Here is a 13,341-nt window from a genome sequence, read left to right as displayed (position 1 = left end):
CCATTTTTTCCAGGACTTGTAAATGTATCATTACTTTTCTCTGGACTCTTTATGATTTTGTAGTGGCCTTGGATGATGTGCAAGATAAAAGCAATATATTTGCTTGGTTTTGGACTGTTACTGTACACTTTATTCATTATGCCTTTTGAATATCTGTATGTACTACAGAGACTACTAAAAAATTCCAACTAATTATTAAATATGCAGTCAATTTAGTTCAAAGTGCCAGTAGAATCAAAGTAAAGAATATTTCAATGAAATATTACTAAAACTGAGTGTTACTAAAAAAATGCTACTAGTAATAAAAAAACTATTGTTAGAAAAATATGCCAACCACAGACACTTGAGAAAATATAAGCAATCAAAACTAATCAAACATTACTTCTCACAAAGTTGAGTAGTAAATACTGGTTGTAAATTTTAGTAACATTAGTTAGTGCACATAAAAGTATTTTGATCCAGTAAATCAACTAGATTCCTACTAGATTAAAACAGAAAAAAGATGTGGGTAAAAATTATCAAGCCTTTAATGACAGTAAGTATCTCAGCACTTCTCACTTTTCTAATCTGGGTATGAGTGAAACTGGGTGAGTATAGCAACATATTCCCTCTGGGATACCTTCCTTGCCTCCAGCAATGTAGACAACAGATGAAAGAAATCTTCATGCTTTCCAGTAATGCTGTAATTTTTCCTATATTTGTTCCAGTCTGCCTCTACAGGAGTATCTTGAAGTAATGCACCATTGTCTTTCTTGGACAATGGTTTGGCTATGAGTTTCTCAGCTACAAAGAGGTAAAAAGATACTTCAGATTAATTATTACTGCTCGGTGTAGTGATTAATTCCATTTTTAAAGTATAGTTAGAAATAAAACACTTAGTAATTCGATTTATAGCAGTTGGCTTCAACAAGACAGCTGGCTTCAACAAGACTGCCGAGTAATCTGTACTCAATAATTTATTAAATGCTACCTATCTCTATTCACCTACTAAAAACAAAAGCTACACAAAAAAGGTTAATAGAAGTAGCTTTGAGTGTTTTAACCTTGAACATTGTAAAATATATTATGCAGCCAAGATTAGATAAATCATCTGAAAAAAGAAAAAATCGTAACTAGGCAACACAGCATATGTTTTGAGTCTTGCAAATCAGACGCAAAATATTAGATTCAATTTTAGAAAAGTACATGGAAAAGTCAAGTCATTTGAAAGAAATCTGAACAAAAGTCACTTTAAAGTAGTTATGTTAGTACCATGTGACTAAATGAATAGCTGTGGAAAGCACACTTAAGGCAGATACAAACATTTTGGAATAAAAAAAGTCTTAAATTCTAACAGTTATTGAACTAATTTCTATTACTTTTTTTTGCTTACAAAGTATCCCATGTTTTATGACAATCATCAGTCTTACTTCACAGAAGGGGAACATAAGCTATGCAAAGTTTCTAATCTCTGTTTGTCTGGAGAAGTGAGAGTCATTTGGCCTGCTTTGCACATCGCAGTATCTCTAAAGATCTGAAAAAAATAACATAAAAATCAAAACCCTATTTTTTTCCTTGACTAAAAACTGGCTGGTGTTTCTTTGTTCTTCTGTACATACTGTATTCTGACCGCTAACTAAAATCACAGAAACAGGAATGCTTCTGCATACAATATAGTATGTGATATTTAAACAACAACATAATGCCATATGCAATTACAACCCAATATAAGTATACGGTGGGAGCGGAGAGGTATCAGATATAGTCAAGACAAAAGCCTTTCTTTCCTTTGCTCCTCCAAACTATGAAGTCTCTACAGCCTACCCTCCTGAGCAACCTACAGGATGGGCTCAGTCATTCACATCAGAGAACCATCAGCAGCTTTTAAACAGAAACATCTATTGACAAGTAAGCATGTTTAGATGCAGCATATCTCCTGGTCTGGTAATAAGGCTTTATGATCACATTGTATATCTTTAATTAGCATATTACTAAATGGACTAGAAAACTCTTGAGAGAAAAACATCACAGCTTTTTCCTAAGCAACCTGATAGATAAGGAAATTTCATGGCAGAAAATTTGAAGAATCTGCAGGCAGTGCATACTCCAAGAACGAGTCAAGTGCCTGAAAGTATGTCAGGTTTTGACAAATCCGTATTGTTTCTTCAACCATTATTTACATCAGGCAAATGTAAACCTGATGTCAACCTTGGAGTCAATGGGAGACTTGCCACTCATTACAATGGTGCAAGAGTAGGCAGAATATTTAATTGACACATGACAGAACAGCTGATTCCACACGAGACAAACATTAGACATCTGCTGAAAATCTACCTGCTTGCCTGGAATGAGGTCTACACATAAGAATTTTTTCCAAAAAGGACTGAAAATTAATACAGTCCACCTGGCACACAAAGGACATACTCCACCACTACTTACAGAATCCTTCCTTCTCTGATTATTACCTTATGTAGTGTTGAACCTTCCTCTGCTTCTCTTGGTCCTTCAGGTAGGAGAGGAGCAGAATCTGGTACTAATCCTGAAGGTTGTTCTTCATATTCTTCTGGAAACAGGATCCATAATTCACCATTATGACAGCCATGAAAGAATTATGAAAGTATCTATTTTATGTGACCAACCATGACATTACGATCTAGCCAGGATGTGAACTGAAACAGGTGAAAAATGTTTGAAGCCAAACTTTGTATGAGAATTTATCAAAATTTGCCCGTTAACTTTTATTTAATATTAGTAAGCTTAGATTTAAATGTAATTTTTATATAGGTAATTTATATAGGTAATTATATAAAATGAAAACAAACATTTACATGACTAAGAACAAAGTCCATACTGACAGCAATGCAGTTGATACTTAACAAATGTATCATATGCATTTCTTTCGATTGAATAATAAGATGTTCACCAACTGAAAAAACAAATTATATACCAGGGATTTTTTGCACAGTTGGACAACTGCCTCAAAAATGTTGTGTTGTTTTTTTTAAGAACAACAGGCCATCACTTAAGACTCTTCCTACAGACTGCTCTCTGGCTTATTTTGCAAGGAAAAAAGGAAGGAGAAAATGCACAGGATGTGCAAGGGGAGGACAAAGAGGAAGGGCAGTAGTTAAGCTAACTTTAACTACCATCGTAAAGTTAGCACAGTGTTATGTCCAAGTTTTTTTTAGGAAAGAGGCATAAATACTAGACTTCACTTGAAAGACAGAGGGAGGAACTAGAAAAAGGGGGAAAACATCTTGAGAAATGTTGGGTTAAGAGATTTCTAAACACCAGTATAACTGATAGTTTAGGAAGGCAAATGACTTTCTTGTAGCATGCGACCACACGCTATGTCCATAATCTGAATACTAACAACTGTCAGGACACTGAGCATCTTTACATCAGTTGACTCAGTAGGATGCTTCCTATATTATTTGTTCAGATTCATTTAGGTTTGCCTGTATTAGTTTAATCAAAACTGTTTTAATGACAAGGACCTGGTAGCAAGTTCAATGCTCAGATATAAGATTTAACCATTACTGTTCTTTTAAAACTTCATACTGAAATCCACTTATTTGGGAACTGAGCATTCTCCATTAGACTAGGGGGAAATTCAAGAGTTTTTACAAAAGTAACTGGTTAGATCTCACAGAGACTGCCTAAGAAAAACCTAAGATGTCTGTGAAATGCTTTGATGTGTCCTAAAACATTGCCAAGGTAGGGCATGAACCAGGTGGCTATATTTAAGAAAAGATGAGGAATCAATCCAGTTGACTGATAATTAAGCCAGCAGTATATAAGCTGGAATGTTTAACTAAGTGCCAGTACCTTCCTAAGTCAAGTATGTCAACTTGCTAAGTGGTTAGCTAACTTTATACAATTTCTGCATCACAGTAAGTCATCATTATGCCATCTGCGTGCTACACAAATTCATACCTTCAGAACAATAAGCAGTACAGCATGGTAAAATCTTGGACCATCAGTTAGACCCACACCGGTATACCAGGAAGACAGCAGTAAACTTACTTTCACCAGCCACATAATTAGCTGGAAAATAGCCTTGCTGTCCATTTGCTAGGCTGCCAAACCACCAGTTATCATTATCTTTGTATAACACTTGGATAATGTCACTGCGATGGATGGTTAGCTCATCTGATCGATGCGCTGTGTAGTCATAAAGAGCCACTACCTAAAAGAGAGATAAGAGCACCACAGCTTTATCACAACCATGCCACAGAGAAAAAAGCGCAACATTCACTTCCTCTTGCAGAAAAGCAGCTGAAACCAAAGCTGCACTTTGGTAAAAGCTGAGGCTGTCTCAAGTTTTGCTAATGGGATCAGGGGTGGTGGGAAAGCAGCAGGAGAGGCAAGATAAAGGACTGTGGGATTGTAGAAATGGTTAAGAACATTCAATTCACTAAGATTAGCTTCAAAACAGCAGCTGTTAGTTTTATAAGCAATTTACTTGTGAAGCAAAAGAAAAAAAAAAACACTTCATACATTCACTTTCTCAGAATTGTTACACCACCTTCAGATCCCATTCTGTGTGTGCTCGTGGAAGCATACGTGTTTGAATAAATACTTCAACAGTATGACAGTTTTACCGAAGGAAAAATTTAGTACAAAAATGTCATTGCAAAGTTTTGCTTTGATCACTCTACTTTTTCTTTTTTTTTGTTTAGAAATAAGGATTTGCATATACAATTTTATAAATATCTGCCAAAAAAACGTTTATATTCCATTGCACATAATAAATCCATTTGCCAGTGAAATACAGTGCATCTATACTTTTCTGGGAAAAAGTACTAATAGTAGTCAGCACCATGCATACTACACAGAATACATTACCAGAAGCCTGCTTTCTACCCTGAATATGAAAATATCAAGTACAATTTCTTATTTATTTCCTATGCCCTATGAACAAAAATCCGTCCTGATGAATTCAGAGCAGAAAAGACTGAAAACAAGTGAACTGAAAGAATAAGGGAATTGCTCACTTCCCTCATCATAAGTGAAGAACAAAATTATGACCTATTTTACACAAAGAACACTGCTTCCCTACATACAATCTTCACCTCAGACCCCTCTACGAACTTGTAAGTAAAGAAGTCAGAAACGGGGATCGTTAAGAGTGATAGGAGGTTATAGGGGATTGAAGGAGACAGCAAAGTTACTATGAAGATAGGGATTTGGAGAAAACACTTCCTTTTTTTATTACTCATGCATGCATTTAAATCCTAAGACTGCTGAACTGCACAGTGCTTTTTATATTTGTATTTCTATTTTGAGTAAGATAACCTATGAGTTATGTGTGTAAAAAAAATAACCAAGGTCACTTGTATTTTCATACTTCCATGTCACCAATTAAACAGATTAAATCAGTTATGAATGGGAAAAGATGGAAATGATTCTACCATTGCAAATTCTATGTGGTAATTTGTGAGCTGGTCAGCATCAAAGAGTTAGTATCAGCGTAGTTCTCAGTAGACAGGAAATTTATCTAAATATGCATTCAGCAATCCTGAATTTACATAAAGAAGCTAAACAATGAAGTACCACCCTTTATCAGAACTCTCCTCCCTGCATTTGGAAAGCTAATACAGTAATTACGGGTGATGTTGACAATATAGAAATATGAACTTTAGAATACAACCGAACTAAAACACACTAAAGAGCACCATAGATAAACAGTACAGAACTGGAAGCTTGCATGATCATGTCCAGTAAGGGGTGCTCTAACAGTGCCCACTTCAGTTAAGTGGCAACAGTTCCCTTAGTGACAGCGCTATGAAAATCATGAGGTCATTTAAGGTTAAAAGAAAAAAAAAAAAGAAAAAAGAAAAAAAGGAATGTAACACTAATTACTTGGCAGCATGAAAAACAATGAAAGGCAGAGCAACAAATACTTCTTTTTGCAGTGTCATCTGTAAGATAGTTCTAGTTTAAATGTTTTGGTTTTTGGAAAAAATTACAAAAATTTAGTAACATGGAAAAACTGCCAACAAACAGTTCAAACCAATCAAGCAAGTCCTACTGTCTGTCTCCCAGAAATAAAAAATTAAAATACCAATGTGTCCTGTAATACAACTGGTTGAGCACGCCTGACAATTTAAAAGAAACATGGAAATTGCCATTATATTCTCTGGAGACATATGATCAGAAAATGAGCGTGAGGGGATACAGGAAATGCACCTCAGGACCAAAAAAGAATGTAAAACACTCACAATTATGCCCAAAGCAATGGAATTTCTTCTGGTGTGACGTTCAGACATGTTAAATTCTGTCTGGGTCCAAGTTCAAGCAAAAAAAAAAAAAAATCTATATTCATCAAAATTTTACAAAGTGATCTTTCAAGAGTGATATAAAAACAGCAGTAATGTGGTTATGGTGGTTATGAACATGTTTGTAAGAATTACAAAACCTAGGGTAGCAAAAAAAAAAATCCTTGGGATCATGTTAAAAAAAAAAAAAGTGCTTTCAAAAGCACAGCTACAGTGTAACAGGTATACAAGATACTGCAAAAAATTTACATAATACTTACTGTCTCTTGCCCGAGCGGACAACTGTTTTCTCCTCTCACCCCCAGTGCAGTCAGGCAGTCATCATTCTAGAGGAAGAAATTATTTTAAAACTTTAATCTGAAGTATTTTGATAAACTATTATTTTGAGTATTTTCATGTCTACTGTAAAACGGTAAGAACTACCTGTAGTAAAATACTTTTTTTAAAAAAGAAAAAGCAGAAGTGATGTTAAGCATCACTGAGTAATATCGGCTATGTAGATATTTAGAAAAAGATATTAAGTTTTTCAAGTATGTACACTAAACTAAAGACAACATGGGGGAAAGGCAGAGGATCGATGACTATGCAGTCTTAGCTTGTTTGCACTGCAAACACTACAGCAGATGTTTAAGAAGTTGTTGTGGTGAACTTTACCTCTGAACCAGTATGCAAAAGATGCCACTTTCATATAATGGAGAATTTCAGGTTGGTCTTAATAACCAATACTTTCCATTTAATTCTAATTGTTCTATCTTTACCACTTACTCTTCAGACTTCCAACAAAGTCAAAGGAATAGCAAGTATATAATGCAATAATGAGGATGTGCCTGTACCTACAAAATTTGATTTCTGTCAAACAATAGAATTCTTCAGCTGAAAGAAGATTTAAAACAGAAGAATTAGGAAAATTAGCAGAGGAACGACAAATTAGAACAAAGGAAGAGATGGAAGTCCTTTGCTGGTGTTACTTAATTTTTTTCAATGGCCTATTTTCACAGAAGGGAAACCAGTTTCCCCTAGATTTTGTGTGCGTCAAAGGGTACAAACTACAATGCAGAATAGAAATATTACACAGCAATTAAAATAGAAGAATCAAATGCGAGCTTTGTGAAGTAAACAACATTTCCACCCATAACAGATTGTACCACATTATAAACAACATTTAAATTTGAGAATTTCTATCCAACATACTTCACCTTTTTCATATTTAAAAGCCCCTCCTTTAACTGTCTTAACTTCTTTCTCTTCTTTTGCTTTTTTAGAACATATATCTAAAAGGCATTGCTCCTTTTATTTTCTGGTTTGGTTTTTATTTTTGGTTGTTTTTTTTTTGTTTTTTTTTTTTTTTTGTTTTTTTTTTTTTTTTGTTTTTTTTTTTTTTTTGTTTTTTTTTTTTTTTTGTTTTTTTTTTTTTTTTGTTTTTTTTTTTTTTTTGTTTTTTTTTTTTTTTTGTTTTTTTTTTTTTTTTGTTTTTTTTTTTTTTTTGTTTTTTTTTTTTTTTTGTTTTTTTTTTTTTTTTGTTTTTTTTTTTTTTTTGTTTTTTTTTTTTTTTTGTTTTTTTTTTTTTTTTGTTTTTTTTTTTTTTTTGTTTTTTTTTTTTTTTTGTTTTTTTTTTTTTTTTGTTTTTTTTTTTTTTTTGTTTTTTTTTTTTTTTTGTTTTTTTTTTTTTTTTGTTTTTTTTTTTTTTTTGTTTTTTTTTTTTTTTTGTTTTTTTTTTTTTTTTGTTTTTTTTTTTTTTTTGTTTTTTTTTTTTTTTTGTTTTTTTTTTATTAGGGTAGATTCCTACGTATCCAAGGAACATCATTACTGCAATCCTCAGCAGAATAAATGGCATTCTCTAGAACAGAGATTCTTGCCCTCAATGTCGTTTTCCTAACTTAGCTAGGCTTATCCCATGTGGGAAAGAAATCACTGACTATCCTGAACACAGAGGTTCCATCCAGTCTCCAGATTGTTTCGGTATTGCCACAGTAGTTACAGACACACGCAGTACATAGAGATGAACACAGCATAAAAGTGAACAGTTGCACTCATTTCTTATCATCTACCAGAACATCTAAGCCTACCACCTAAAGAGTTCCAAATAATTATGTATGTACACAGAGAGGAAAAAGAAGACCACCTAAAGAGTTCCAAATAATTATGTACACAGAGAGGAAAAAGAAGAAAAAAAAAAAAGTAACTGCCCGATTTGATAAATTTTGAACAAAGTCCAGTGGAGCTGCAGTTCAGAGTACGTGGCTTGTTCGGTGGTCTAGTGGTAGTTAGCACTGCCTTACAGGTTTCAGCTAATTCTCATTTTCCATTCTCAAGGTTAAGAGAACTGTGCAGGCAATGTGCTTAGCCTGTGGGATGGGAGTGCCTCCTGTTGCTCAAAAATGATTCATCAGAATTATTAGCAGTATTATTTAGGTATCTAGTTCAGGTACTCATATTGCCCCATTATTGTGTCTCAATCTCTCTCTCTCTCTTTTTAATAAAGTATTTATGTGCTCTCAAACACTCAACGTAAGAAGAGCTTGAAGAGAGCGAGCTGTTTGGAAAAAACAAGCTAAAATCCATGAGTCATCCTGAGACTATGTTGAATGTTCTCAGGCACTGTGTTAAACTTTTAAGGCAACAACAATCCAAAGAGTTTCCTCTTAAAGAGATACTGTATGTCACAGGCTGCGCACACACCCTACCTCCAGTGGGACAGGGGAATTGCCACAGCAGCCTGCCACAAACGTAGCTACCGCAAGGCAGCAGAGCTGCCTCTGGTGTGCCATGCCATTTCTCAAATTGTGCCAACTACCAGTTACACCGTAAGTAACACCCAGCAAAAACTACTGGCCTTTCAGTTTAGAAACATCATTTTTTAATGTTGTGCCACAAGATTAAGCCACATTTTCAGGATTCCAAAAAAGCGACAGGCATACTGAAGTGTATAAATACATCGTTCTTAACACAACATTAACGTCTCCTTTTTTTAATGCAAGATGGAAACTAGTTAATCCTTTTCTTGCATCGGAACAGACGTGGGGCTACAGTTATGTTCTGAGGAGTTGGTCTTTTTGGAAGACAGACCATCTGTGAGAAACAGGAACAAAATGCTTGCTGAAAAAGCCCGCCGTGTCACACTGATTTTGGTTGAACAAAGCTGTTAGGAGCTTTCAGCGTAAGGAACATCCTCAGAAGATGATAAATAGATCCAGCAGTTGATGCAGAGTTCTAGACCATGGAATATCATGCTGGTTATCCAAGACTAACCCACTTAGATAGCCTTAAAATTTCTAACACAAAACCAAACAAAAAATGTCTTAAGACACTAATACAAAAGAGACCATTGCAGGTAAGAGTAAACTGATAAATAAGTTGCTGTATCAAGCGTCACCGATTCCTGGTAATAGCACTAATTAAAATGTTTATGGCTTCTTTTTAATTGGGCAGTTTCAGTGATTGTGTTAAAGGAGGTTTTGCTTTTATTCATGCAGGTGTATAGCGGCCAACAGGATTTTGACATTAGATATCATTCATTCCCTTAGGAGAAGCAGCACTGAGTTTGAACAAGAGATATGTTATTACTGCCTTTTCTGTAAAAAATTCAGCATTTCATTTCTAATACTAAACAAATAGATTTCAAATACCACAATATAAAAGTTTAAAGAAAAAAATACGGAAAAATTAAAAGTCTAACAGTGGTTTCATATGCTGCTTCTATATATGTAAACACATTCTTCATTGTAACAGAATAAACATACAGATTAAGTCCCACTTCTAATTAGTCATTAACTCTTAATAACTACACTTGGAAAATAAGCTTTTCTAAGATTAATCTTAGGCAGATACTACACATACCAGCGTGAACCCTAATGTGTGTGCATACAGGGCCAAAGCCACCCTCCCTCCTTTTCCAATCACAGTGACAGACTCAGTGACATGAAGAAGGACAAACATCTATTTCTTGGATGCTGCACAGTGCCACTGCTTCTCTCTGCCCCACCTCCCTGTACCCGCTATCTGCCAGAATGGAAAAGAAACTGGGAGTGTTACTCTTGCAAACACTCCAGTAAAGACACAGGGAATGAGCGTTAAAGCTTCTCTTGTCTGTTCAGTAAATCTGTGCCTCAGTGTGTAATAGCCTAGGTTCTGAGGCTGTTACCTTTTGGGGTTTTTGTTGTTGTTATCATGGTTTGGTTTTTTTAAAGGAGACAAAATAAGAAATGAACTTATAGTGCTCAAAAAACCCAAAACTGGCTTAAAAGTGAGATAATATTTAACAGTTAAAAATCATACAGAATCAATCCGAGCTTTTACAGTTGCTCCATTGTTTTCATTTTCCCTTATGAACCCGAGGGTTAGGAATTTACTTAATCCTCTCCTTCTCTAAGAACGTCATGCAATCTCTTTACCCCAGTAATTGAAGTTTTAAATGAAATACTAAATAAGCTGAGACATAGCATAAAATAATTGAATATTGTTAGCACTGTTGTATTTCTGTTCTTGTTCTCTGGTCCAATTAATTGTCAACACAGTCCTAGCTCAGGACACCTAACTGTACAAAATTAGTCTACAGGAAACAGAAGTACAAGGACAGTATTAATAGCTAAATTAAAATAATCCCAAAAGTATTAATTGCTAAGAATAACGTACTCTTCTTTGGTCTTAATTAATCTGTCTGTAGACACTGTAAAGTTACTTCCTTAGGCTTCAGATGACTACAATCCTTACTTGATTACAGTCCTCCAATATTTAATGAGCATGGGAATCTATAATCTGCCTAGAGGAAAAAAACAAAACTGTGCCAGGCTGCACTTTATTGAAACCTGCAATGTACAAACAGAAAACAGAAATGCAAACACAGCTGCTGCACTAAAGCCTACAGGGATAAAAAAAAAAAAGAAAAGAAAAAAGGGAAAAAAGATCAATTCAGAAGCATGTGAAATACTCCAGCTCCTGAAATTATTAAAAATCTCTTCAACTATTTCGTGACTGTAAATACGCTACTTTCTTGATATAAATTACTCATTTTACCTGCACTTATAACTTATATATTACTGCATTTATAACAGAAAAGGTAACAAAAATACTCAAAACCTTAATTTAACCCTCTCAGAAAAAAAGTATTTTAAATTAGCTGCTATTTAGTATTTTCCAAAACAGTTGAGCCTGTAAATATTTACAGAGCTTGCTGTGATGGAGAACATTAAAATACTGATTGAACAATTTATATTTTATTTGCTTGAAGATACCTCTGCTGTGAATACAGACAGGATAAAAAAAACACCTCTCTACAATGAGAACTTGTGAATAATGACATTTTATAGTTAAACATCAATTTTAAAAAAAATGCAAAGATAAAATTCCTTACCGTCTGTAGTCTACCCAATAGTGTTCGGCTAAGAGGATTTCCTACTGGGCTGAAACACCCTGTGAAAAGAAAAGGCTGTGAATTTTCTGCTTGTTATCCTTTTCCATCGAATAAACCATTTTATTTTAAAATCATTATGTTAGCAGGATATGTTTGACAAAATTCTAATGAAAAGCAGCAGCATCTTTCAGTCACAACTATGCATCCTTCAGTCAGGAACAGTTGGAGGGTTTATTTATCTAACAGACCTGACACAAGGTTAACTAATCCAATATTTCCATTCAAATGATTTGGAGAAATAACTCAAGCTATGTCCACATGCCACCTCGTGCTCAAAGCTGACACTATTATCTAGGCTGTATTGCTTTTCTCTTCATTGAATTTCTGAGTAATGCATACAAAGTTTTCCAACAGAAATGATCACAAAAACTCTCAAAGGAATTACTTCCTTATTTTATCTGAAAGAATAACTATGCCTATTCAGTAGTTCCCTTTGATCATCTGAGTTCCTATCACAACACATCTTGCTGTTTATTTTATTCACTCTCTACATAGTGCATTTGAACAAGTACTTGTAAATTCTTTTCTTTTCAAACTATTATGTTAACTACTAAGCTCAGGAAAATCCTTTCATCATCTATGGATTTATCTTTTTGTTGTTGGTCTCTTCAGCTGTATACTTAAGAAAACATCTTAAAAAGAAAAGATGAAAATCTGAAAGTTGTTGAACACAACAGTGAAAAATGCTACTGCTTCGTTGGAGAACGGTTTCTCAAGTATAAAGATGCCAGACAACACAGAGTTAAGCTCACTGGATTTTCTCTGTGCGACGCTACATTTGACACAAGTTTTGTTTTCAAAGAGGAATAAGTTCTGAAAACTCATTTTCATTTGCCACTCCAAAAACCTACTCTTGAGGAGTCCAGTATCGGAATAAAGAGGACTTTTCAGATTCAGATTCCCATGTACTGGCACAGCTCCACAAGGAAGCTTGCACAACTCCACTTACAGTATACTTTCTAAAGCCTAGTGGTTTAGACTTTCACAGGAGATTTACTCATAAATGTTTAATCATTAAGATATTTAGATATTTCTAAATATAAGAAAAGCTCCAAGCTCAATCATAGTTAAACCATGCTCCTGCAGATCTGCATGTGAATAATTTTGTACTTGTGAGAAATCCTAAGTAAGTGCAATAATTGATTTTTCAATTTTGTGTATGAATTATAAATTTTGTGATCATAATAATTTCAAAAAAGCTTGTATAAATTCTGAAATGCTTCATTTTGAAAGGCTTACTTGGATTTTTATTACTTTTTTCCGTCTCTTTTCAGAAGAAGAAAGAGATGAGAATAGAAACTGTTTTCTGAATTCAACCCATACTCAAAGACGGCAGACCTGAAGCTTACCTTTTTTTAAAATAAGCTATTTGCTAAAACGTTTGTTCAGCACTAACACCAACAGTCAAGCAGGGATATTACTCCTATTAATATTGCTATCTGCATACTCACACAGTTACAAAATGAGCTGCTACAGATATGATACTACATATGGACATACTATTGCATACAAGCGTCATATCAACTCTTTGAATAAAATAAAAAAAACAACCAACAAACTCAAGACCAATAAAATGTCTGCATGATAAAAAAATATTTTTTCTTTAGACAGCTAAGTATTCTACCATAGGATTTTCAATTTGAGCATTGTAGCGTTGTGCCAGTTCACACA

The 13,341-nt window shown here is 34.2% G+C and overlaps 1 protein-coding gene across 1 annotated transcript in view; it reads right to left on the bottom strand.

Annotated features, from left to right (window-relative positions):
• The window catches only part of AHI1 (Abelson helper integration site 1), a 103,998-nt gene that overhangs the window by 14,378 nt on the left and 76,279 nt on the right, over positions 1-13,341 (bottom strand). The window contains exons 21-24 of the mRNA XM_019472650.1: positions 11,611-11,669; positions 6,521-6,586; positions 4,006-4,168; positions 2,445-2,542 (exon numbers count right to left, since the gene is read on the bottom strand). Coding sequence (XP_019328195.1) covers positions 2,445-2,542; positions 4,006-4,168; positions 6,521-6,586; positions 11,611-11,669 — 386 coding nt within the window. The remainder of the gene's footprint in view (positions 1-2,444; positions 2,543-4,005; positions 4,169-6,520; positions 6,587-11,610; positions 11,670-13,341) is intronic.

This window comes from Aptenodytes forsteri, unplaced genomic scaffold (genome assembly GCF_000699145.1).
Source record: "Aptenodytes forsteri isolate BGI_AS27 unplaced genomic scaffold, ASM69914v1 Scaffold82, whole genome shotgun sequence".
In the NCBI taxonomy this organism is placed as follows: Eukaryota; Metazoa; Chordata; class Aves; order Sphenisciformes; family Spheniscidae; genus Aptenodytes; species Aptenodytes forsteri.
This window is presented reverse-complemented; position numbering and strand designations above follow the sequence as displayed.